Source organism: Seriola dumerili, unplaced genomic scaffold (genome assembly GCF_002260705.1).
Source record: "Seriola dumerili isolate Sdu_G_001 unplaced genomic scaffold, Sdu_1.0 BDQW01000011.1, whole genome shotgun sequence".
Taxonomy (NCBI): Eukaryota; Metazoa; Chordata; class Actinopteri; order Carangiformes; family Carangidae; genus Seriola; species Seriola dumerili.
In genome coordinates this window covers 5,894,830-5,922,192 of record NW_019174266.1, presented here as the reverse complement: position 1 = coordinate 5,922,192, position 27,363 = coordinate 5,894,830, and the positions used below count along the sequence as shown (strand labels likewise).

The 27,363-nt window shown below is 39.0% G+C and overlaps 3 protein-coding genes across 5 annotated transcripts; 1 reads left to right on the top strand and 2 right to left on the bottom strand.

The window, feature by feature from the left end:
* Positions 1–548: 548 nt before the first annotated feature.
* Positions 549–14,559, bottom strand: pir (pirin). Of its 3 annotated transcripts, none has more exons than XM_022749247.1 (10): positions 14,543–14,559; positions 13,304–13,422; positions 13,116–13,208; positions 10,119–10,199; positions 7,152–7,358; positions 4,454–4,538; positions 2,980–3,024; positions 1,695–1,777; positions 1,268–1,334; positions 549–1,147 (listed from the first exon to the last, which is right to left on the bottom strand). In XM_022749247.1, the coding sequence occupies exons 2-10, from the start codon at positions 13,409–13,411 to the stop codon at positions 1,029–1,031; spliced, it is 888 nt and encodes a 295-aa protein (XP_022604968.1). In that variant the 5' UTR covers positions 13,412–13,422; positions 14,543–14,559; the 3' UTR covers positions 549–1,028. The 3 variants fall into 3 exon arrangements, with proteins under 3 accessions (XP_022604968.1, XP_022604960.1, XP_022604975.1); XM_022749239.1 differs by having other exon boundaries at positions 14,465–14,552; XM_022749254.1 differs by having other exon boundaries at positions 1,707–1,777; positions 14,465–14,552.
* Positions 14,560–15,128: 569 nt separating this feature from the next.
* Positions 15,129–20,204, bottom strand: LOC111223162. Its single transcript, XM_022747202.1, is given in 11 exon segments — positions 15,129–15,336; positions 15,474–15,563; positions 15,675–15,836; positions 16,420–16,659; positions 16,766–16,899; positions 17,187–17,396; positions 17,454–17,553; positions 17,993–18,208; positions 18,324–18,517; positions 19,092–19,308; positions 20,176–20,204. Coding segments are annotated over 10 exon segments (1,734 nt in total). The 5' UTR covers positions 20,176–20,204; the 3' UTR covers positions 15,129–15,165.
* Positions 20,205–22,007: 1,803 nt separating this feature from the next.
* On the top strand, positions 22,008–27,329 carry LOC111224736. The gene is made up of 7 exons (XM_022749356.1): positions 22,008–22,100; positions 22,237–22,352; positions 23,069–23,165; positions 23,678–24,032; positions 24,200–24,328; positions 24,537–24,676; positions 25,750–27,329. The coding sequence occupies exons 1-7, from the start codon at positions 22,089–22,091 to the stop codon at positions 25,969–25,971; spliced, it is 1,071 nt and encodes a 356-aa protein (XP_022605077.1). The 5' UTR covers positions 22,008–22,088; the 3' UTR covers positions 25,972–27,329.
* Positions 27,330–27,363: the final 34 nt, after the last annotated feature.

Here is a 27,363-nt window from a genome sequence, read left to right as displayed (position 1 = left end):
TGTCTGCCTTTATGTCTCTCCTCCTCTTGCCGATCGCTCTGCCATGAAGCGCGCCTTTTTATTTTGCTTGTCTGTCCCCGTGTTGCTTTCTTAATATCTGTCTGTCAAGTGATGAAGTCCTCTGACTGTTAAATTCCCTATCAGTGTCTTCTCCTCTGGAGTTGCCAAACCGCACACAGCCAAAGAGCAGTAACATGTGTTTTAAATGTGATCCAGACCTCCGTAACGTGTGAGGGGAAATAGGATGCCAGCACCACCCCTGTCCCACCGACACCCCACCCCCCTCACCCATCCAGGCCCATTTGACTCAGCATGTAGCATACATAATGGATTAAATATGAGAACAGAATTTTTAATTTGTATGCCAATGAGGAACAGCAGCCTGAGCATCTGTTCTGTAGGCTGCAAAACCAATACTTAATAATAATAATTATAATAATAATGAAACATGCAAAAACTTTTTTTTTTTTACAACATATTTATGTGGTAGGTTTTCGGTTATTGAGGTCATGTAATATGCAGTAACTGGAACACTGATTCCTTTTGTTTTACAGCAGCTGGATTTAAATAAAAGTTGATTGCTTTCAGCAGAATCTGCGGCACATGAATGTGTGCCATCAAACATCAAAACAGTGGTTGAACTGTTATACTTAATTGAAGCGCAGTATGCTAAGTTATCTTCATAACAATGTGTGAAAGCAGCTTTCAGAATTTCATAACAGCTCTGCTACAGAGTTATTACAGAACTAAAATTTAACGAGGGAAGTGCAGAGCAGTTAGATGCAGATTTTCCCTAAAAATCTATACTTTACAAGGGAGAGGGGGTAAATTACTACTGTGCTAACAATGGGGCATGTCATTCACTCCCACATGAAGCACTTGGACATGTAACAAGTTAAAACAGATGCTGGAAAGTACATACAGCATATATTTAGTGTTTTCAAACATCAAACTTCCACCTTCGTTTTGTACTTAATTATCACAAAAAAATATCTCTATAAATATGTTTGAGTGCAACAGCGTAGTGTTTAGACAGAATCTCTGATCTTGGATCTCCATTTTACGGCCCTTTCAAAGCCATTTCTGCCACTCTGGTAGTCCTTGATGGCCTGACTGATCTCTTCTTCTGTGGTCATTACAAATGGACCTGAAGGGCAGACAAACGTAAATTATTTCAGTGGTAGATTGAGGTCTGTTTGTGACTTCTGAAACACACCATGGATTTCTTTCATTCAGTGACATGGAGGGAATAACTCAAATCACGTACCGTGTTGTACCACGGGCTCTTTGAGTGGTTCTCCAGCAATTAGCACAAAATGGGAAACTTCAGAGCCCTGAGGAGGAAATAAGAGGCAGAGCTATCATCTTTGTCAGTGTGTGTGAGTTCGTTTGTAATTTCAAAATCAGTGGTTCCAAGCCCAGGGATCAGGACCTCCTCAATAGGTCTCAATAGAGTATATCTTTTTGGTTCACATGATGATTAAATAAAGAAAATCATATATTTCTGTTGCACAGATTTTTTTTTTTTTACTTTTGTCTAAAGCTTTTTTTCTATAAATGAAACACTGGATGTTTTCTTGGGACAAGAACTCCTCACAATAAGACCAAAACCTGTGAGGGTGAGTAGAGCAGATTGCTCATGGAAAAATGTTTGGGAGCCACTGGTCTTGATACAGAGAACTCAAGTTTCTCACCTTGTTTTCTACCTTGACACAGTCTCCATCTCCAAACACGACTGTGTGATGGGCCTCCACCCTCTGCTGCTCCTGATCCGGGCCTTGAGAACAGGAAAAGGCCAATGCTCGTTCATATTGAACACTGTCTCTGTCTATGATGCTGAATAATACACACAATAAACCTGCTCTGTTTGGTATTACCATTTAATTATTCATCCAAGACCAGTTTACTTGCTGTTAATGAGCTGACATGTGCATCAATAAAAATAATTACTTCTGTTTCATAAATGTCGGGACACCACAGATCTTTGTAGCATAACAAAATAGAAATATAGGCACCTGTATGTTTCAGACATTCTGACCTGGTTTAGCAGTTTGTTTGCGCACTGCAAAACATACTGACACTAAACACTGAGAAAGCCAGACACTTCCACTTGTGGTCGACCCATTCATCAAAGCCAGCTGGTTCTGATTTAGCCAGACTACATGTAGAGTTGGAGACTTAACATTCAAATAACTTCTTTAATCTCAGCAGCCATTTTCATCCTCTCGTGTCATCTGACATCTGACAGAGATTACAACCACAGAGACAGAGAGAGATCCTGCAGTGTAATGATGGAGAATAATCAAATCACAATGAAATTTTGTGAAGGAATATCGTAAGGGGAATTCTGAACGAAAACAACAGGTTTCCAACAAACCAACAAAGCCGCTGAAAATTAGTTTGCTGTCTGAAAGGGTTTGTTCTCATGCGAGGGGAATTCCCTGATCACATGTTGTCGTCCAAAAGAGCAGGAAATGCAGTATTTTACAGTATAAGGTCAAACAGCAACTTACAACATGTGGGTAAGGTGATTGATATGAAGCCAAACTCTACGATGGTCATATTTTATGCACAGTAGTGCAATGATTTTTTTCCTGTGATGTTGGGTAAATTTCAGATTGAACTGGTTTAGTCTAAAGCCTGAACACATCATAGTTTAGTGACAGTATGAATCCATCAAGCTTTAAAGTGGAACACATGGGCCTTTTGGCTGCATGCAGAAGGGAGGTTGCGATTGGACCGAGATCACACACGTTTGTAACCTAGATATGACAGCAGGAAGAGCGGAGAGGGAAGTGAGGGAGTGATCAAATACACGGACAAGAGTGCACACGTCCAACTAAGACTGTTCGTGACACCATGGTTATTTGTGATTTCTTCTTCTTCTTATGTTAATTTGAAGTGTTAGTCAGTATGATAAACTATCTAAAAGCTAAAGCTGAAATAAAAAGGGTGTGGAGTGAGCCTTTGTTAACTCACCAACATGAATGGATCCTGATAAAGTGTAGATGAATGTAGTCCATCCTGTCAGACACAGAGATATTTTATAACTGATATATGTGAAGTAAAGAAGTTGGTGAACCGTTTCAAAAAGAAGAGAAGAGAGAAAGGTTCAGAGCCTCTCTTCTGCTCACCGACCTGTTGTTACTAGAGCTCTTTTAGTTCTTAAACCCACAAATATATTTTCTTTTCTTTTCTACACTTCAAATAAAACTCAGGAAAACCTGCAATATCAGTTTTTTTTTGCCACGTGGAGGATTCAGAAGGTGTGAACATAACATTGACGTATCACCAGGTTTTAATTTGACACGGTGAGCTTGTTAGAAAACAGTTGCTTATTTACACATCCAGCAGTTCCAGAGAAACATTACCACTACGTTAGCTGTTTTAGGTGTCTATCATCTCCCGAGGGAAATATCATGCTCTACAGCTACATAAATGTTCCACTGTGTTCACCAGCTGTTTGCTAAGTGGTTCTGTCTGGGCAGGTAGTGTAAAGTGGATTTTTAGAGTTTTTTTTTTTTTTCCTGGAAACAGCTGCCTGCTGTAGCCGAAACTGATGCTCTGAGAGTGGTGAGAGCTTAACAGTGAGCGGAAACTTGCTATAAAGCTTCACAAAACTAAAGGGAACTGCAAATTCAGCTGATAATTCTCTGAAGGGCCATCCATTTTACACATTGTTACTATAAAAGTATAGTTTTAGCCACTTTAAATGCAATAAAGCTACAAAATTAAAGAGGCACTTCAAAAATTTTACACATGTAGCTCAGTTTAGTCAGCACAAGAAGTACTCAACCTGTGAGGACTGTTTTATAATGTCATGGTTAATAAAAGATAATATCCAGTTGCATTATTGTAGGATAATGTAGGATCTAATGTTCTTGGAGGTTGGTTTCAAGTTTGTTTAATCTGTACAAAAAAACAATTATTCACACAGACTTTCTGCCAGAAATAACAGTCACATATTGAGTCAACTGAATAAAATAAAGCTGATCTGACTGAAACGCTGTCTAATGCTGATTTAAACGGAGAAGACTTTAAATTACACTTCAGGATAGTTGTTTCTCTCTCTCTCTCTCTCTCTCTCTCTCTCTCTCTCTCTCTCTCTCTCTCCTCCAACTGCTTCGAACTTTTAGGACAAATCTGCTTTGTGAATGTTTAATGAAACAAAATCACCTAAATGAAGGAAAAAGTGCTATTTCTAAGCGGAGCCTGTTCTTTTCATTTCCATGTTATGTTCTCACATATTGTGGTGAACAGGATCGTTTCATAACAAGGAGACTTCAGAATACATGTATGCTTCCAATAACAGGAAATGAAGAAAAATGAGGACGGGCGGCCTAAGGTCGGTCTTTGTGTAAGCATCATCACAGACCACTCTGGCACTTATTATTGTTATCAACCATCCGTTTATAGGTAAACTGTGCTGAATTCAGAAATGCTATTCTCCTACCTGAGGGGACTGGCTGCACATGTAGGGCCCCTGTCTCCAGCCGGAAGTCCAGATACAGGGTTGGCGTCCTTGTGAAGACCTTAGACTATAGGAAAAAAGAAAGTTAGTCAGAAAATATGCACGTTCTCCAGACACACAAACAGCCACAAGAATTAAATATTTTGTACATAACAGAAAAACTCATTCAGACAAACTCTGACATAGTGGCACCAGTGACTTTCATGGTCATTTGTTTACAACTTGAGAACCGCCTACGCTGCTGTTCCCTTTAAATGGGTTGTGAACAATGACTTCAATTGGCATTGCTTTGGCTTCACAATCTGCTAATCATCCCAGAGTTTTTCAGAGATACAATGCCAGAATTTGTCATTGGTAGTTCCACAGCTCAAACAGTTTTGTGTGTTATTTTTTATGTGTTTCTATTTGGATTTTATGAATGTTAGTGAGACATTCATACAGGTCCATGACCTCACTGCACATACACATGACCTTAAAGAAACTCTCTGAATTGAGGTTTTGCAAAGAGGAAGCGTGGATGAGAAAGTGAGCAAAGTGAAGGAAATGAAAGCACCTGCTTTTTCTTACAGTTCTTCGTTCCTATTTTGTGCAAGATTACTACGGATGTATCAGCAAAATTGTGCAGTTTAGGGCAAGTTACCAGGAAAACATAATGAATTAGTCATTAGATATTACTCATCGTAAACTAAAGAGTAAAGTTTGGTTACTTTGGTTACGTGGCCCTGCTCCACTAAAGATGCCTTTTACAAACTCTAAGCTTTTACACATGTAGAAACAGAAAACAAGACAATGTAGTTTAACAGTCAGTCAGTCTATGTTTTGCATGCCCAGCTAACTGAACACTACTGACTGCACACAGCTCTGCAGAAGGCCCGTCCTCACTGTGAAGCTGTCAGGGTCACACATCCACCAAACCAAGCCAGGAAAGAACACACAACATACTGTATAATAAGACAGCGCTAGAGTTACTGGATGCTGCATTTCTCCTCTTTTCCTCGCACCAAGCAGACAGACAGACACAGTCAGCGAATAAGTGAGGGACATAGTGGAGCATTTAGTAGCTAAAGAGCCAGATATTTCCCTCAGGAGTTAGTAGAGACCAAAGACAGAGATAAAAGTGAGTGGCCTCAGAGAGTACTCAGACCCCTTCAAAATTGTCACTTTTGTTCATCAATCTACACTCAACAACCTATAATGATGAAGTGCAAACAAACCCTGAAATCTGTCCTTTACAAAAATATTTAGACCCTCTGCTGTGACACTCCCGTGGCAAGGAGCATCCTGTTTGCTTTAATTATGCTTGAGATGCATCTAGAAGTTGATATGAGTCCACCTGGGACAATCCAAATTGTAATTGGACACAGTTTAGAAAATCATCTGTGTATATAAGGTTCAACAATTCAGACCGCACGTCAGGGCAAAAGCCATGAAGTCCAAGGAACTCTCTGTAGACTGCCGGGATAAAACTGTGGTGAGGCATAGATCAGAGCAAGGGTATTAAACCACTTCTAAAGCTTTGAGTGTTCGCAGTAACACACTGACCTCTGTCAGTGTGAAATGGAAGAAGTAGGAAATACCAGGACTGTTCCTAAAAAGGGGGCCATACTAAGTAACCTGGCAAGAAGGGCCTTGGTCAGGGAGGTGACCAAGAACAGTCGCTCTGAAGGAATGTCAATGAAAGATTTCAGTTTTTGATTTTAAATACAGTGACCAGTTATAATAGATATAAATAATGACACAATCTTGGTGAAAACGTACACAGTGACTTTTACCACTGGGACGTGTGTAACTTTTAAATCCTACATATAGGAACCATAAACTTTCAGTTCTTTGACCATTTATTGATTTCTTACTTTTAGGTAGGCCTGCTCAGTAAGATTTTCTCCTCTTTCTTCTGTTGTTTATTTTTTATAATCAAATGCATATTGTGACTCATTCTTGTCCCAAGTGTACTTCATTCTGGTCCCTACCACTTCAAACTGCAGTTAAGAGTGTCTTCTTACGACAGCAACATGTAAAGAGTGATCTGGGTCAAGCTGACCTCGTAAAGGTATTATCTGTAGAAACCCAAACCTTTGAGCATCATATTGTACAAATACAACACATGCAGTGAAATGTATGTTGGTCACTGTGATCTGCCCTGCAGTCACCTTGTACATTACACACACAACCATAATACATAACAATGCATATTTACCTTCACTCTCAACGTCATGTTAGGTTTAAGTTTGTCATCACTTCTCACTTCCTCAAACAGTTTCCACATAAACTTATAAATATATACAAACACACACAAAGACACGCTGGAAAACTCACTGGGACAATCTGCTTCTCATTTGCTGTTTCCTCTTTTCAGACAGACACTCACACTGGTCAAATTGTCTGTTTAACAGACACTCCCTCAAACACCACACAGACACACACACACACACACACACACATATATGAATGCATGCACATTTATTTCATTGTTTGTCATTTGTTCCTGTTTGCCTCGAGCGTCCAGCAAATGAGCAATCACCATGAGATCAGCAGCTACCAGGAAAGTAAACATCATGATCAGCTTCAAAGTGCCCTTCTGACTGTGGCTTGACTTAATGATGTTGTGATGATATCACCATAGGCAAATTGTGGAGATGCATTCACACACACACAAACACACAAAGAAGCAGACACACACCTTTGCACCTAAAGCTTCTCCAGATATCACAGCGACTCTAACTCCTCCCTGGCTGGGTTTGGGGATCTCTGAGCCTTTCAGCTCCTGGTACGCTGGCTCCACCATCTTGTCTTTCCTCGGCAGGTTCACCCACAGCTGTAAGCCCACCACCGGCTCCTCCGATACGGGCATTTCGGCATGGACCACCCCCCGTCCTGCCGTCATCCACTGGTGGACAAGGAGACATATTTGAAATATAGTTTCTAATAACATTGTACTTGTCCCTTTTTTTTAAAAAGTTGTATTAGAAGTGGGAAGATTTTTATGAGCCATGCATTCGGCGTAGCACTAGGAATAGCATGACCAATCAGTTGGCTGCTCCATCACTTGGGTCCAGGGAGAAATAATTCAAAAAAAGTTGGAGGAATTGTGATGAAATTTTGTAAAGACAGAAATGTTCCTCAAGAGATGTGTTGCTGTAATTCTGGCGATCCCCTGATTTTTCATCTAGTGCCACCCGCAAGACAAAATTCATGCTTCTCCGGTGAATTGCAGTATCTCGACATCGACAAGGTAGATTGGCACAAAATTTGATCCCAACATTCACAGTTGCTAAATAATGTATCCTAACTACCTTATAACCTTTCATCTTGTCTTACCATTTTGACACAAGTTGAAATGTCCCAACAACAAGTGGATATACCGTAGTGAAATCTGGTGGAGACAGTTCTGTAGTTTTGTCCCCCTCAGGATGAATTCTGATAACTCTGGTGATCAAACTAACCCAGCCTCAGTTTCACTTTGTGTGCGGTACTAATTAGTGTATGTCAGAGGCACGAGTACAACCCCACAGTCTTTGTCAGTGAAACACCTGCTGCTGTCATAGTGGTGCATTATAAAGTCACTGTTTGTGCCTTGATTGTGGTCTGTGGTTGTAAAAGCATGGGCAGACCAATGTTGTCACAGATTGTAGCTTATATCTTATGTGCTGGAAGTGTATGCTGAAGCGTGAAAAAATAAATATATAATGAATGAATAATATTTAAATATAACTGCAGTTGGCTGGTGGAAAGCACTACTTTCAATGCAAGCACCTGTCACACAGGCGTTGTCTTTTTTGGATTAAAAAAAAAAATAGATAAATTTATTGCACAAGAACATGTAGCTGAGGAAATTGCAAAAAAAAAAGAAAAGAAAAAAATTCCAGAAACTCTGATAGTGAAATAAATGGAAACAACTGGCATGAAACATTAGATAAACACAGTACACAAACTTAATCCCGTTATTATAAATGAATAATGTTGAGCAGTGTCATGCAGAAAATGAGATTCGTGGGGCTGCTATGCAAAAACACCATTTTGGACGTCAAACTGAAGCGGGACAAAAGTGAGTTTCAGTAAAATACAGATACATTCTTCCGACAGGTTTCTAAATATAATTGAATAATAAATTCTAACACAAAAAGCCAAACAAATAAATTAGAAAGAAGAAATATTTAGCATAAAAAGCTGTTTAAGGAGTGGAGTTAAAAAAAAAAAAAAAAAAAAAAAAGCATGTGTTTCAGGTAGTGAGTCGAAACACTGGATGAAAGGAAGTTTAGTTTAACAGCTTCTGCTTCTGCTTTAGGCCAGCTGGAAATTTCCACTCTCGAGCTTTGCTTTAATGCAGCTAGCCACTGATAATTCATCTGTGACTGTTCATCATGCCGTTGGGTTTCTTTTATTGCTGCGTGCTGGGTATTTACTGTGAGGAGGATCTACTGGATAATAAAACATGCAACAGAGAAGGAAGGCAGCACAGAACTGTGCAGGGCTTGAAATGAAATGAATCAGTGGATCAGATAAAATCTAAAATATCTAATATTATATAATAAATATGCAGTCTAACTTGGAAATAAGCTGCTAGCTTGGGTAGATGCAGTCCTGATAAAGATGGACTATGTATGAAAATATGAAGACTGTAATTCAGTAACTATTTAAGTTACAACTCGAGCTAAAATTGTTCCTTTCAGTTATGTGTCTGCACAGAAAATAGTGTGATTTTAAAATACAGATTTTCCCACAAATGGATATACACAGCTGTGCAGTTCATTCATTCATTCATTAACTGAGACAGTTTTGTCTGTTGGCACGTTGTCTTCACCACTTCCTTTAATGAAACCCTGCTTTAATCTGAGACAGTGTTTGAGCTTTCCCTAAAGGACGGGCAGGCGTCTGTTTGAGCGTTTGCAGCTCCCATTTGACGTCCGAGGCTACAGAGGGTGCACATGGTGGGTTAGAGCAAATTCAGCTGAACTGACTGAGCCTCTGCTACAGATTGAAGCTGAGTCAGCAGGCCGTGTATGTGTGAGTGTGAGAGTGTGTGAGTGTGAGAGTGTGTGTATGTGTGAGTGTGTGTGTGTGTGTGTTGTGAGCGTGTGTGTGTGTGTGTGTCAATGTGACTTTACTACTTTAAAAACACAGGAAACAACCCACAGGGCATGATATCCAATTAGTGTGAGTGCACAACATTATAATGCATATGTAATGAGTTTGTGGGGATTTGTGCACCAAAAGGCTTAAGTCTTCTTCTGCTCTTGCAGCTTGTAAACTGAATGTTTCTTATTCAAGTGAATGACTTAGACTCATAGATAACAATGATCCCTCTGTTAGATAATATCTGAATAAAAAAGAACATATGTCCACTTTATTTTGCAATTTTATTAATGGCAAAGTTAATGGAATAGTTTGACATATTGGGAAATATGCTGAGATTTACATGAGGAGATTTATGTCTCTGAGTCAAATATCAAACTACAGTTTGTTAGCCTTGGACAAAGTCAGGCTTCCCCCTGTTTCCAGTCATCATGCTAATCTGTAGATTCATATTTACTGTACAATCATGAGAGTGGTATCAATATTTTCATTTAACTCCTGGAAGAAAAGCATATTAGTATCATTTCCAAAATGTCAAACTATTTCTTTAAAAAATAAATAAAATGAACAGTACTTGCAGATCTCCAGGTTTCAGTCGTCCTGAATGGCCACAGAAGTCTTCATGGGCTGTGATCCCCTCCAAGACATATGTTACCTGTTTGATAACAAACAAACACACACACAACAACCACAACACACAAGACACATCCAAAAACAACATCACACACACACACACACACCGATGAAGTTATATGTTATATTTCAAAACAAATATAAAGAAGTGGTGCAATGGTTTTTCAATTTCATTTTATCCATTTTTATTATTTTTCCACCTCTATTAGAAATGAATGAAAGTAATTTTAATTAAGTGAAATACCATGTTCCAGGTTGTAAGCTATGAGCTTACAAACAAGTGCTGCGTCAACACTAAAAGCATGTGTGCGCTCGTCTCACTACCCCAAGTGGTTAGACTGGACAGGAAGAGAGGTGCTGCGTCTGGAGTCATGGGTTCAAAGGCGAACATCTGTAAGGGAGGAAAGCTCAGGCCCCTGCAGTGAGCTGCCTGTGATCTGTCTCCACAGCTGTGTGATTTCAAAAGTCATGTGAGTGTGAGCAAACACACCTGCTGAAAGGCATGCTGGGAGTGTAGGCCTAGTCCTGTCCACCCACATTGGGAGATTTAAGTTGCATCTACCAAATCAAATACACTACGAGGAGCGTCTGGCAATCTAAGGACAATATCTGCCATGTTACCTCCATTCATCAGTGAATACAGGCAAATTTAAGAATAACTTTGGAATACCTGGTGACATTTAACTACAATTTAAAAAACACTGAACAGGCTTGTGGCGAATGGGATTGTGAATTAGGCTCAAATTTAGAGGGGACACATTTATTCATGATGCCTTTTTCAAAAACAAATTTCCAACAAAGTGGCTCACAGAGTGGGAGCCAGAATAAGAGAACATTATTATATTTTCCATTCCTTTGGGCCTGAAATGAAAAGGCATTTGACCACACATTGTTCCACTTCATTCAGACACACAGCAGAAACCAGTAAAGCCCAGGCAAAACCAAAAAGGCTGTCCATTTCTAAAGCTACAATAAAATGATACTTATTGGATAAATGAGGGACACAACTATTCTGTAACTATTCAATTTCCAAACGGTGCTCATTTGCCATTACTAACAGCAGCATTAACTGACTTGGCCACGTCAGCGCAGGGGAGCAAGCTATAAAAAGAACACTGACGTATGACTGACCTTATAAAGTCGTTACAGCTATTGCATTAGACATCCAGACTGTTCTCCTCTGTGGTTCCCCGATGGAGGAACACAGCTAACAGATGCTATCAGAGCAGGGGCACCCCTCTCTATCTTCAAGAATCTCTTCAACACCCATCTCTTCTGAGTGCACCGCCTTTCCTAACACCTCTTAACACCCTAACATGCCTGACTAGCACTTATTATGAACTTGAACTGACTTCCTTGCACTTATTAAATAGATGTAGTACTTAGTACTTACACCCAGGTCTCCTGCTGCACTGAAGCTTTAATGATGTCCCTCACCCTTTGGATAAAAGCGTCTGCCAAATGAGGAAATGTAAATGTATTAACACACTGAGCAAACAAGAAGCAACTTTATCATTCATCAGGAGCTGTGTTTCTGTCCATCTAACAAATTTGAGTCCAATATTCCCTCCCCTTTCAGGTCTGTTCTTGTTCTCTACCAAGAAGGAAATAGCTGCTAATGCTAATACTCGCTGGCTATTTGTTATCTTTGTCTGCTGTTTGGTGCTAGGAGGCAGCATACAGTGGGTTTGTCAATAGCCTGGTGTTGACAGACCCATTCATGTGAATGGGTCTGGAAGCTCTCAGTTCACTTTGTCAAGTAAATACATCAATTACTCATGTCCAATACTAATACTACAGAGTCAGACATGAATTGAAGACAACTCAATGACAAAATGACAGGAAGGAAAGATGAGGAATAGGGGTGTTGCAATATACCGCTACTGAGGATAACCGTGATATTTGAAAATTAAATATTGAAATTGTGTTAATACTACATATGATAATATGATGATGGCTGATTGTAGGCTTTGTTGATCTTTTCTTTATCGGTTCATCTGGTTACCTTTTCACTATGCACTCAGTGTAATTGTTGTTTTTGTATGCTTTTGTCTCTTTCTACCTCCCTGCACTTATGTTATAATTCATTTGCCACAAAATACTCAAAACACACAATAAATAAAGTTAAAGATGAATTTCTATAGATATTGCAATGATATCGTTATTGTTCTTTATTTTGGCCATGATAATCGTGTAGTGAAAATCTGATATCATGACAACCGTAGTGGGAAATAAAGACAGAGAGGAAGCTGGACTGTACTAACTGAGTAGGTTTTACATATGTAATTAAACACTGAGGCAGACTTCATTGTTATAAAGTATTCAAAAGTAGAGCTTCATCATCTGACAGGAGTTTGTCTTGGTTTATGGGAAGAAAGGCTTCAATTTTAATACAGTATGTGTATGTACAGTAACGTGATCACATTCGACAAGAAGAAAAGTGTGGAGACAAAGTACATTAGTTTCAAATGCACAGAAAACTAAAAAAAAAATCCAAGGATGGTTCCACAAAAACATCAGAAGCAAGGGCAATTCCCCTCTTTCAAAATAGGGAATTTTTTTGTGAGTTGTCATGAAATTTTTTTTTAAAATCAAACCTTTCTGGGCTGAATATGAGTTTATACAAACAATACAGTACAAGCTTATATCACACCTCCGATATCGCTGGCTTTCTGTATGATCTTTGAACTCTACAAACCTCAAACATCATTCATGGAAAGCAAAGTGTTAACTTGCTTTGCGGTCACTGTCCTGTTGTCGCCATCTGGTGATAAAAATAGGAATCACCCCCTCAGTAATACCTGTTGGTTGTTATGCTCCTTTTTTTTTGTTGTTTGGTTAAAGCAGCTGTAACATTTCAATACTATTATATTGTTTTGAGAGAGTAAGGAACTCTAAATAGTTCAGAAAGCCTAAAATTATAGTCAAATACACTTACAGTCTCAAATCCTCTGTGAGGATGGTCTGGAAAACCTGACGGCTTGCTCACTCTAAACTCATCCAACATCAGGAAGGGATCCAGGTTCCTCAGCTGGAAATAAAATGTACAGTATTAAACGAATTGCAAATGACTGTTAGCGAGCTGTGTTTTACAGTTGAGCTACATTAACATGCTGCATAACTTACCTCCTTTCTGCCAATGCTCCTGCGGACACGAGCACCGACTCCCTCTGCCTGTTCCACACTCAGAACTGTCCTTTCCACTTTTCTCACGTTCATTGTGCTGGGAAACATTTCAGCAGTCACTACAAAACATCAAATACACAGTAATGTTCATCAAAATGGACATAAAAACCATGTATGGAGCCAATAAAATGGCTAATTTCTAAAAAGAAAATATATTTCTTTTTCACAAACACCCTGATAGATAAAACATACAATTATAGCTTCTAATATTCCAGTGTCCAGTGACATAAAACGTTTTTCTCTTTATTATCTAATAAGGGTGTTGTAGAAACATCCCAAATTAATTTCTAAGGGTACAGAAGAATATATTCTTCACATTAAAGGTCTGAAAGCAAAATCTTATCATCTTTATTGCAATTCAAAGTGTTATTGTCAAAGTAGCCTTTCTTGTAAGTCAAAAAGGACCATAACTGGATTGAGGAGGAGAGACCTGTCAGATGAATTTACCAAAATAAAATGCTGCAAAGATATGACAAAATAACCGGAAAGGTCACGCAATCGCTGGGTTTCCGCAGTTTCAAAATACTCTTCTCGGTGAACAGGAGGGTCTCAGCGGCCTGGATGATGCAGTGACTGAAACAAACCAACTGATCTGACATCAGCGAGCTCCTGCTGAGTGGATCAGCTGATCAGTCAGCTGAGCGGGTCAGCTGCTCATCAGCTGATCTCAGCGCTGCTGCTGCTGCTATTGACGGATTGGCTTCTCATAACTTTCACTGCATTCATTACAGTCACTTCCCATTAAATGTTATCGCAGCATCTGCTCATCATTTTACCTGCTGGAAAAAACGGACCCTCTGCAGAATTATAAGAGCAGGAAGTTTCTGACCGAGGTGTTTCTTAGACACTGCTGCACGGTGCCTATTTATTAACTGCACGACTACTTAATCACATTTATTTTATGTTTATTTATTTATTTGTGAAGCGTGGCGTGTCATGTACTCTTTACCTGAGGGTAGAGTTACGAATCACCTGACGCGAACAGCACTTTTATCAGGATGTTCAAACATTAGCTACTGCCAGCGGTAAAATGCATCGAAAAACACCTCAGAGACTAACTTAAGTGTTGAATTTCTCGATTACAGCCAAACGCCCACCCACCTGGAAGCAAAAGACAACATGTCCTGACGCTGTTTTGATAGTTTTTACTGTTTTTTGCGGTGTCACTTCAAAGCCCACCTGTGTCCTGTGGTGACTGCGCCTCCTCAGGTGTGATTACTATGCGGAAGTCAGGCAGGGGGCGTGTCTTAAGAAGATACTCCCACAGTGTGAATCACTGTCTGTAGACCACAGTGTGAATCGAAAGCCAAATTAGACTTATTTTAAACACACGATCGATGATCCAAATGTGACAAAACGAGCTATCCCACTACCCAAGCACTGGAGTGAAGGTATCGCTCTCAGTCAGGTCAAGTTTACAGCCCAGAATTACAGATTTATCTGAGAGGGTTTTACAATATGAATAACATCCAGAACCCTTTATCCTTAGACCCTCGATTTAAAAAGAGAGAAACACTCTGTAGACATTTTTAATGCTACTAAATATTTGCTTACATCTGCCATATTAAACACTGATCACAGGAGCACACAACATGCAGATTTTCCATCCATGTCACTATATTTTTGTGACTATACCTGTAATTAATGTGTAAAAAAAATATTGATTGGGCCCTCAAGGACGAACATGTGTTTATTTGACACAGAATTGTTGTTTCACAGCATTTAATCAAGCTCATATAGTCCCATCTTACATAATTATATTTAGGAAGACTGCTCACACACGTGATTTTGAGTTCCTCAAGTTAAAGCCATAAAAGGCCTTGCATCTGTTGAATATATTCTTCAGTTTTAAATTTCTCCCCACTCAGGTCAGAAGCACCTCCACTGTCCTGTTGCCGGTGGCGCATGATGTCCTTGGCAATTCGCATGCTGGCAGCCTGTCCACCAGCCAGGTTTACTGCATGAGGTCCAACCTGTGTGTGTGTGTGTGTGTGTGTGTGTGTTCGGGTCGGGGGTGGAGGGTTGGGGGGATACATACTCTGTAAAATGGTTGCACAGATTGTTGTTGAGACCTATTTTTTCACACCAAAACACTATAAAGTAGACCAACCTGAAGAGCGGTGTACTGCCCCATCAGATAGAGCGGACACCCTTCGGCCCACTGTAGGCTTTCTGATATACACGGCCAACCATCTATCACCTTCACCAGGGAGAAGCCGGGAACATTTTATGAATCTACTATTCTTACAACATGAAAGTAGAGCACATCAACACTATACATTTGTAAAATACATTTCTTTGTTCAACCCACCTGAATTGGGAATTCCTTTATCACCTCAGAAAGCAACGGGTCCTGCTTCGCATCAAGTTTGCAGCCGGTGGCGAGCCAGATCATATCTCCAGTCCAGTGCTCCCCAGTGCTGAGGGAAAGACTCCAGGCCTGGTTCCTGTAGCACCAACTGGCTTCACTCACCTGGACAGTTGGATGACATCTGGTTCAACTCACCTCACATTACATTATGTGACCTCACCCGACTTCTTGTTATCTCACCTAACCTACCTGTCATGTCACCTGATCTCATCTCATTTCATTTTAAGTAATCCCACTTTATTGCATTTCACCTAATCTCATCTCACCTCACCTCACATCACCTAACCCCTCATCTCACTTCATATCGTATTATCTCATCTGACTTGAACTGACCTCACCGGATATACTTTCATCTCACCTGACTTCACCTTATTGTATCTGTACCGCACATCATCTCTTCTAACCTAATATCAATTTTATTTCAGATCATTTGACCTAATCTCGCCTCCTCATCTCATCTGATTTCCTCCTATCTCTTCTCATGTCAACTGTCTCATCTTTAATGACCTCTCATTACCTCCTCTCCTTTCATCTCATCTTACATGACTTCATGTCATTTTATCTCATGTCACCTCACATCACTTTACCTCATACAATCTCATCTTATTTTATCTCGTCTTGTCTCGTCTCATCTCATTCACTAAACCCTTATTTTATACCCCATGAGATGCACATGCACCATTACCTGACAGTATGTCTTCACATCCACCTGTCCATTCAGAATGAATGGCTGTAGGTGGATGTAGGCCTCTGGGGTGACAGCCCCACCTTTCCTTGCCTGGCGAATCATAGCCAGCCGTTTGTGAAGACTCCGTTCATTATAGAACTGCCGTAGATACGCTTGGCCATCCATCTTGATACCGTGCTCCACATGGGAGTAACGACCCACCAGACTCTCCACGTCGCCCACATCAAACTGTTTCAACTGTAGAAGAAACAGTGAAGACTGATATGCATGATGGAGGCAGGCAGGTATAACTACAGTAAGTCTTTATGCTTGGTCCACATGCAGTTCCACACTGTCACTAGACCTGGAGGTGCTTCCTCATGACCCATGTCACATGGCTGGCACCTTGCTGCAGGGCAATTGAGACGACATGAGCGCTGGTCAGACCTCCACCAACTACCATTACCCTCTGCCCTGTCTCACACACTACACACAGTTCTAGACACACATAGGCATAAGGTACTTGTAAAGGAAAGTGCTGCAGTGAGGATGGGGGAATCAAACAGCCACGGACGTCTTCAAAAGCACAGAAACCTCAGGTGAAAGCAAAGTATTATACAATATTCTGACAGTTCTGGCAAATGTGCCAAAGCATCAAGGTTTGTAATGTTTTTTCTTCGCAGTACCAATTACCCATTTGCTTTTCTGTATGATTGTGATGTTACATAACCCTCAGAAGGAATCTGACTTACCTTGAGTGGGAAAAGCCTCTTTCTGTGTCTGACAATCTGTTTCTCTAAGTTCTTGCTTAGAATTTGTCAGATGGTGCATGAGGTGCACTGTGTGCTGCAGTCGCTCCTCTGGGTAGCTCTCTCCAATGCTTTTCACCCATGAAGGGATGTTTGCCATCTGAGCACGGGTTGGTCCTGTTGCCATAACAACCCGGTGAGCTTTTAGGATGCTGCCTTCTTGAAGTTGGACTTGAAAATACTTCACTCTCTTCCTTGCCCCATCGCCCTTCCTTTCAGTCACCCTCATGGCCTCCTTCATGCAGTCACTCTCTTCTTCCGTCTCTTCCTTGTAATCAATAACAGGGACGATGTGCTCCACTGTTCCCTTTACCAGCACTTTGCCCAAGTTGTGTCTCTCCACCTGTATATTCAGATTCATCAACTCAAACAACTCAGGAAATAGCAATGCTCAGGTTGTGGTTCTCATGCTGCTTAAAGGATAATGTTGGCATTATTCCATATAATTAGGATAATTAGACCTGATCCAAAATGCAGACCACAACAGAGAGAGGACACCCACACTGAAAGCAGCCTGACGATTTATCCATTAATTATATCAATTATAATGATAATGATAAGAATGTATGCATTCAGAATTAATTTAAAGTCATTGTAACTAAAATAATTCTCGTACATGCTTCAAAGACGTTAAATAACATGAAAATGCATGCAAACAAGTTATTCATTGTCTTTAAATGTACAGCGACATGTACCATGCAGAATACACACACACACACACACACACACACACACACACACACACACACAGACACAGACACACAATATACTGTATGTCCCACCTGATCTTTAAAGAAGTCCACACTTAGTTTGGTTCCCGGCAGACTGAAGGATAAACTCTTCTTAAGCGTCGAGGTGATGTTCAGTCGTTTCTTCTCCTTCTTGCCAAGTCGCATGTCATTGAAAAATGCATTTTCGTCCAGAATATAAACCTGGTCTGGAAGACAGTGAAGCTCCGCTGATCGGTCACACTTTAAAACAAAGTCCTGCAGAGCTTTCTGTCAAGACAAACACACACACACAGACACACACACGCACACACAATTATCTTTATTCATATTGTAGAAGCACCTTCCTCGTTTCTACTTCCGCGGAAGTTGTTTGTGTTTATACCTTATTGAGAGGGTCAGTGTGCACTAGTGTGTGTGAGCGCAGATGAGGGATGTTCAGAGCTGTGAACTGGCTCTCCCACAGAGTGGTCCACTCTCCATAGGAATCCACCACTCGGAGACTCAGCGGGGGGCAAGCAACCTTCTCTGATATTGTTGACTTCGCTGACTGCTCCTCCAGTGTCATTCCTGCATAGACTGATGACAAACGACATATGGACTGAATTATAAGGGCAGATAGGAAGCAAAAGTCTTAGTTACTATGGTACTTCACATTGAGTAGTAACATTGAAAAAGGAGCGTTCATCAGTAAACTGAAGTAACCTGGCTCCAGACTCCTCAATCACCCACATCTCAGATTTGTTCAGTGTTTCAAATGGAACGAATGAAACTAAATGCACCACGTCTGTCAAAATCTTTGGAATGACAAAACACTTTTAAAATACTGGGTCAAGACTGAGTCAAGATTATGAGATAATATTATAGAAAATTATCTAAATTGCTAATTAGTATATGGGGCGAGTAAAGATCATGTCACAAAATAAAAATGTTCATCACATTTTCCCAGAGGCCTGGGTCTAGGGCAAGTCTGGACTTTTTGCTTCAAAATATTTTTAAATGATCGATTGTTTTTATCAGTGATAGTAATGGATTATTGATTAATCAACACATTTTTTCAGCTTTATTTGCAATTGTTATTGTTAAAATTATGACTTCAGATATATTGTATCTCATAATTATGATTTGGTAAGTAAAGTCAAATATATTGTACCAGTTGTTGCCCTCCTCTTCTTCTTCTTGTCACTGTAGCATCTGTTATTGGACGTTCCTGGGTTTGTCTGAGTCCTCAGGGGGTCCGAGCAGGAGGGGGAGAAGGGTGGGTCATGTCTGGGGTCTGAGTTTGGGTCAGGGTCAGGATTGGTTAGCAAGCTCGCCAGGGTCAACGCATGAGGGCCACCCCCTATTATTAACACATCCAGTATCACCATCTGAAACATACACAATGACAAAAACACACAGAGAGACAATACGGGACAGTGGTAGACCTCATACAGTTAAAAACAAAGCTTGAGTTTGTCCCTTAAACTCTAATATGTTACCCTGACTGATGGGTGATTTGAAATGATTTTATGAGGATTTATGGTGTTTTACGAGGGCTTAGTACAGATTTCATTTCAAATTCAATCTCAGATGCAAACAAATTTTATTCCGTTCAAACTGAATCCTGGTTCGTTTTCAACCTTGGTACAATTCGTTTGTGCAGGTATTAAAAAAAAACGAATTGCACTCGGTTGCGACCCACAACACTCGCACCGAGGCCCTTTCGAGGAGGTGGTCTCGGTCCCAAACGAACTCTGGAGCGGTTCTTTTTTGGTGTGAAAGAGGTCTGTGCTCGATCCGACCCTACTAGCAGGTGAACTCAAAAGTTTGAGCCCACACAGGACTTTCCTGCTCCCGCCAGACAATCTGACCAATAAACGGAGTGAACGTTCTCACGTGGTTTGTAATGACGTATTTTGGTTCATTTTTCTCTGTATGAAAACAAACCAAACCAAGGGGAAAATGCTACAAGTTAACAAACTCCTGAATCGGAATCAACTGAATCGGACCAGAGCAGATGAAATTTAGGTGTGAAAGCACCATAAGAGTCGAATGAACTTTGTATGAGCTGTTTCTATAACTCTGGAGAACTTCATCTGATAGTTTGAATAGTTTTTACATTAGTCACAGCACTCACATCAATATTCAAGTTAGTAAAGCATTACAACACCTTCAGCTGCTACACTGATGACCTTCCTCAGATACACGTGTCGTGCAGAATCTCATGTATGTGAAGGATCAGTATGCTACAGTACCTGGTTGAATTTGGATTGTCAACTTCTGCCAGCTTCTGAGACGGTGGAAACGTGGTCCGTATCTCAACTGTGGCATACTGCAGTGTACGGTGGGAAACCTGAAATTTTGCAACAGTGGTGCGTGCCTGTCATGTAACTCAATCCACCTCAGCGTCTACAGATTTAGCTGGACTTCACTGGCCCGACTGGGAAAGCTGGAAATAGCTTCAGTGTGTGCTTGTATAAATTTAGTAACACGGCTCATCTCAGTATCAAAACAGTGAAGGTGTTGCACTAGCACTGGACTACGTTTGCAGTCGTGCACACATAACATTTTCTTTCTTTTCTTTTCCTTTATTTAACCGAATAAAAGTCTCATGGAGTTTTTATTATTTAAAAAATGCTGTTATAACTATAAAAACAATATAGATAACTTTAAATAGAGTTAGATAAAAGGATTGATATCACTCTTGCGTGTGTAGTGTAAATATAAAGCTACCACCAACAGCTGGAAGAGGCTGTGCTTGGCCCAGAAAGAGTCGGGCACATAACCACCCATAAAACAACCAATTGTTGTTTTTTGTACACATTAAACAAACAAGATGTAACATCTTAATCAGCAAGCTTTAGATGTTCTGTAGGTAGATTTTGTTACTGCTGGACAAAGCCAGACTAGCTGTTTCCCCCTATGTACAGTCTTTATGCTAAGCTAAGCTAACCAGTCGCTCACCTGGCTGTGTCAGTCTCAAGTCCTGCTAATTGTTGTTTCCAAGGGGCAGAGGCAGCATGACAACAGGTACGCTGTGGAGAATGGAGCAATGTTTAGTTATTTGGCTGATTGCCAACAAGATGAAGACGGAGACTGATACAAATGAATGTGGATGTCAACAATGGACAATTTTAAACGTTAAAAAAAGGAGGAGAAAATCATTAAAATTTCCCAACAAAAAATTCTCACCACACAGTCTACTTACTATTTCCAAAGTCAAGTGTGTGCCTTCAAGCTCGAAATCTGTGTTGTCCATCCTAATTCTTCCTAATTTACTTTTATACATATGTGTACACAGATATGGAAGAACAAGCACAGGGAGAGATTACAGTCACATAAGAGTGAACCTCTGCGTATCATAGAGTGATTGCCACACAACTACAGTAAATGAGAAGTACAGCACAGTCACGTTCAATACAATGTTTTTAAACATGGGACAAGATCATTTATAAAAAGCAGATCACGATAATCTGATAAAATAAAACCTCTTTAATAAAATACCATTAATGATTTCACACTGGCACAAAGTGAAAATGCAATAAATAAACTGACCATTACAGTTTGTGAAGAACGGACAATTATCGCTTCAGTTTCTAGGTGGATGGTTGATTGTAGAATCACACATAGAATAAATTTATGATGTTTACTGTCCACTGTCACTGAGGAAGTAGTTTTCTTTCAGTTGTTCCCATGTCTACTGTGACAGACTATAAAATCAAAATCAAATTTTGTGTCTTCATGCTAATGTTTGACAGTAAAAGTGCTCTGTCTTGTTATTGGTATACAAGTGAAAAAAAGGAAGTGAACATCCCGTAAAGAAAGAAAAAGTCAGGCCTCTGCTGCTGTTAGTTATTGTAGTAAAATTGCCATAAAATAAGTTGCTTATATTATTGAATTCACACATCTCTTGTTCCTCCATATTTGTTACAAGTTCTGTTTTCTAACAAAATCACACACTGTGTCCCCTTTTTATTGAAGATTTACTAATCTTCATTTACTTCCTCTTCTGACATCAGTTCCCCATCCACGACCGTGTCAGTGGCCCTTCAGTCCTACTTCCCTTTCTAAAGCAGAAGCACAAACACACTGAAGGCTTTAAAACAGCCAGTACCACTGGTATTGTCTTCAGTCTTTGGCATTATCAGGAGTGGACACTTCCAGCACCATGGATCTGGGGGTGGGTAAAAAAAATCTAACTGTCTATAACACTGAACACTGCTAAATTTCAGAAACATGTTAAAAGATATGATTGTGTATATTGACTAATGCTGCTTGTTCAAAGAAAAATGTGTTTCTTTATTCCTAAATGTAAGGATTCAGTTAAGGGAGGCGTGGTCATTTTCCACCAGATCCAAGACGGAAAGCACCAGTATGAAGTTGGAAATGTGGTGAAGTACAAAAATGCAACTGGAGAAAAAATGTTTGTCAGGTATGACTCAGACACTGTTTATCCGACTTTTTGTTTTCATTGCAAACCCAAGTTTTCTCAGTGAATAATACATTTTTTTCAATGCTTGTGGAAAACGTATCGAGTCTCTGAGATTGGATAACTAATTTTCTTGTGTTATACTAAAATAAAAATCAAGAATAGGAATCATTTTATTCATAGCATGAAGCCTGCCAAAAAATAACTAAAAAAAAAATCAATTAACAAATAAAAATCACAAAAAGACACAGGATTCTATAAGAACAACATAAAAAGCTTTTAAAAAATGACACTGACAATGATAGTTTTAACCCCTCTCATAGAAAGGACATACAAAAACAAAAGATATGGGATCTCTAAAAGTATTTTTTTATAAAAACAGTAAAATAATCATCTCATTGCTGTCAGTTATGGCACATAAACAAAAACAAGATCAGAGAGAACATTAAAAAGAAACATAAACCCTTGCAGAAGAGAGGGTGAGTCAATAAAAATCTTTTGATTCATAATTCAAAGCTCAGTCAGTCCCAGCAGAACATACCACTTTCTAATAAGGCATACGTTATAATAGTGTTTATAAATAGTATATAATGATTTTAATGATGTTAATTCGCCCTGAAATTATTAGTTGATTAATAGATTTTTTGATCAACAAAAAATTTATTGGCAACTATTTTAATATTTTGTCATTTATCATTCCAAAACCCCAAACATTGCAGGAGAGGAGACAAACTGATGCAGATAAACGGCGTAGACCTGCAGCTTCTCACACCAGAGGAGTTAGCACAGATGCTAGCTGACGGTAATCCAATGCTGGTGAGTTAATGGGCTTCCACTGTCTTGACTCTATTCTTTTCTCTATTGTATTTCAGTCTTTTAATCTGAGAAGACGTATTGTTGAATAAGCAATAAAAAAAAAACTCAAATATATAAGCATGACAAAAAAAAAACCCAGGAGTGTGGTGGCACCGCAGTAATGTTTGTTAACGAGTGAAACTACAATTTGTATTTTACATTACAGAGTAAGAAGAAGACTGTTCTGAGGCTGTTATCTCCTTATTACTCTTTAATCAAACAGTAACAGCAAGGTTATTATGATCAGTTTTTTCAAACTTAAATTTCATTTCCCTGTACCTTTCTCACTCAGTATTTAGAACACCAGTTACCTCTTTCCTCCAAAAAGTCAAATCGTTTCACTGTTTCTGAATGTACTTCTGTGGTTTAAGGTGGAATTTAACACATAAAGTGTCAGACAGAAAAAGACACTGTCAATGCTCAGTCTGACCCGACGTCCGTTTCTCTCGACCCTCTCCTTCTGGTCTCTTTAGAAGGTGCACAAGGCAGCCAAGATGAAGGAGCACAATGAGCAGCCGTCCAGCGATGCAGACACTTTACACCCCGTCTCCATGGAATCCACAACTCTCAGATTCAGCATGGAGATGAGGAGGGAGGAGGAGAATGAAGACGAGGATGATGGGAGTCTGCAGGAGGACGTTTGCGAAGGAGAAAATATGGAGAACAGAGAGAAGACGGATCTGCTTATCGTCACCATGAAGAAAACCAGTGTCTCTGTGGTGAAAGGGAGGGCCTGCAACCCCGGGAGTCCCTGTCAGGGATGTAATGGGATAGGATGTAGCTACAATGACGTCGTCATGGTGGCAGAATCCAGCACAGTGACGCTTGGTGAGGAAGTTCTCTTCTCTTCTCTTCTCTTCTCCTCTCTTTTCTTCTCTCCTCAAGACGGAGACACGAGGCATTCACTGTCAGTGGCTATAGAAAATTATAAGAATTAAATAAGTAGAAAAATTAATCACATGAACAAATAATCATTTTATTTGATTATTGATCAGTTGCAAGAGGAAGCACCTTCAAAAAGGACAAGATCGAGCGGGAAAATGTTTCAGTGGTACATGTGGCCACCCACCAATACCTCAGAGGTCTCTGCTCGCAGAAAACCATCTATGCTTCCCCAAATCCAGGTTAGTCATTGAGAGCAGCACGGAGCAACATGGCACGAAATAATCACCTGAATGATTTAAATGGCAGTAATCACATATTTGTTTAATTTCAGATACTCTCTTCTTCTATTCATTATCATGTGCAATGATTAGAAATTCCTTTTTTACATTTCTATTTATTTATTTGTCTGTTTGTTTGTTTATTTATATTGTGTGCATGTCTATCCAGAGAAAATCACCATCTACCACTACAAGTCAACCATTATGGGGAGGTCTTTCAAAGGAATACCAGTGGTCCTAAACTTTACCGACTCCAACTGTTTCCTCAGGTGCTGCAAGGAAGGAGGGACGGTGTTCCTACAAGTGGAGGTAACAATTATGTTGAATTGTTGAGTATGATGAAAGAGAGATGAACCACTGATGTTGAAAACATGACACTGTTGTACAATTGCTCCGTTGTGTTGAACCTCAAGAGGTTATTTAGAGTCAGTCCTACATACACTGTCCTGCTGCTGTAAATACTCACCATAACGCACCAAATGTGTATTAATCCGCCTCTGAAAATAGTCCCAACAAATGCACTATGTATAGTTACAACTAGTAACATTTGCTAAAAACTACTTTTAGGAAATTACTTTGTCCCTTTTAAAAATGAAGGGACAGAGTAATTGAAAATGGCCCATTTTTAAAGATTTTAAAGATTTACAACTTCGAAGTGAAAATTAGACTAATGCATTCTTGATTTTGGGAATTTGTTGACAATAAGCTAAATAAAGAATACCATATGTCAAAAAAATTACTTACATTTAAAACAGATAAAGCCTATCCACCAAGACTCAGCCATGGTTATGAACAATGCATCTGAACATTCAAAACTAATCAGCTCTCTAAAAGAGTTTCAACATTATAACTGTCATATAGGATTCATTACAGTATGTAATGTAGTTGTATTAGATTGCAATAATGCTACCACTACTACTTATCAAAACAAGAGATTACAAAGTGCTTTACAAGAACAAAATGAATTTAGGATAAACCTAAATTCATTTTGTTCTTGTGTTTATAAAGAGTGCAGTCTTGAGATAACTCCTTTTATGAGTTTGTGCAATATGAATAAAATAAAATAAAATAAAAAAAGAAGAATACTGTAAATACACACATGCAGACAAACTTACCCAGATTAAATAAGGTTGCAAGAAAGATGACTCAATTCTAAATAGGAGAGAATTTTAAAACAGCATTAAATTTGGTTAAATGTTCATGGAACTCATCCCTGAAACCATTGAACCCTACTACTATTTCAGGAAATTAAGAAGTACAGTATATCATTAAAACTATTGAAGTGAAATTGTTTTGTTTTCAATTTAAACGTGAGTTAAACAAGTTGATTATTAGAATTCTGATACTAGAAAGCAAAGTAATCCACACTTTTGTCATTGTAGACGTGTGAAAAGCAGAAGCTGAAGCAGATCTCCAAGACTGATGAGAGCACCCTCTCCTTCGTCTTCTACATGAAGACCGTCCCTTCAAATCGCACAAAGTTTGAGTCTGTGCTGCACCGCGGATGGTTCATCCAAATACTCAACACAGACTCAGTGGTGAGGATGCAAACCCTGGATGGACAGCAGGAAGAGCACACATTCCTCTTTATCATTCAGAAGTGATGGAGAGTCATTTTCTTCAGGTGCATCCACAGTTATTAGTCAAGTCAGTTTAACGTTCAAAATTCTCTTGTGAATTTTTGTTTGGGTCTTGAAGTTGATGTTAAACTTAAGAAAAACATGAGGGGAGCTCTGTGGTTTGAGATATCTGGTCCAGTAAAGGAAACCAAGGTCACTGTGTCAAATTCTGCTATTGCAGAAGTGCGTAGATATGTATCATACAACTATGTCTAATTCAAAACATTTGTGCGTATGTGTTTGTGGTCCAGACTTAGATATGTGAGATCTTTTTTTGGTAATCAGTTGTGTTGTTTAAAGTGAAACTTTTGTTACAAGCATGAATATTTTGTGTATGTAACTTTATATATTCAAAATGAGTAAAAAAAAGTTGATGTGATAATAATTTTATTTATTTAACACTTTTTAATGTACATTATTATGAGATGTGAGAAACATTACGTGTCATATAAACTATGTACATGAATCCAATTAACACAAATATTAATTGAATTCTGAATGACTCGCTATATTAAGCTTGTACTTAACGCTTTTGATCATATAATGTCAACATGTACAGATATGTTACTGATGTATTACCACCCAAACTGTACATGCACATATTATAAATAAGAAATAAAACTGCTTCCATTGGTTAACTGTGTATTTTGTGTATGTTACAATAATTGAACATGTTGAATCCACACACACTGTCATTACCATGTTCTTTGAAAATGCACTGGCTATATGTGGTAACCGAATACTTTGTTTTGCCTGACTTCATTTTCTTATGCACCTATCTACCACATGTGCATTACAACATTTAATTTGAAATTTAAGACTAAGAGTGTGAAATAGTATTATAAAAATGGCTGACTGTCATAGCCTTTTACTGAATACAGCAAAAAATAAGGTTGGATATTTTTGAATTATACAAACGTAATGTTCTGCAAATCACAAAATACAATTTGAAAGCAACAATGGAAAAAACAATGTACTGTCTGAAAGGACCTATATTGTTATGAGTAAAATATATTGTACTCAAAAGAATGCTATGACTTTTGTACTTTAACTTTTATTTTGACTAATTTTGCACTTAGTGTGTTCATGATATAATAGTACAACTTAAAATACACTTGACAACACTTAAAAGGGCTATAGTAAAGCTCTAGTAAAGTTATTAAGTTTAACGCTGTACTCACAACGCATCTTCTACACTTAAAGTAAACAGCTGTTAATGTTTACATTGGCTATGTAGCAATAGCAAAAACTTACATATAGCACCTTTAAGTATGGTTGACTGTGCTATCTTGAGATCTCATTAAGTTATAAAAATTATATTTAAATACACCCTTTTTCTTAATGCAGACATTTAATATTAATATTAATATTTCAAGT

Bases quoted from the DNA above. Each gene is read 5' to 3' on its own strand.
- pir (XM_022749247.1), bottom strand. From the start codon at position 13,411: ATGTTTCCCAGCACAATGAACGTGAGAAAAGTGGAAAGGACAGTTCTG. The intron at 4,539-7,151 runs GTGTGTGTCTGC...TTTTTCCTATAG, and splicing joins GAGAAGCTTTAGGTGCAAAG to TCTAAGGTCTTCACAAGGAC. The intron at 1,148-1,267 runs GTACGTGATTTG...TCTGCCCTTCAG, and splicing joins AGAGCCCGTGGTACAACACG to GTCCATTTGTAATGACCACA.
- LOC111224736 (XM_022749356.1), top strand. The intron at 24,329-24,536 runs GTTAGTCATTGA...ATGTCTATCCAG, and splicing joins CTATGCTTCCCCAAATCCAG to AGAAAATCACCATCTACCAC. The intron at 24,677-25,749 runs GTAACAATTATG...TTGTCATTGTAG, and splicing joins CGGTGTTCCTACAAGTGGAG to ACGTGTGAAAAGCAGAAGCT.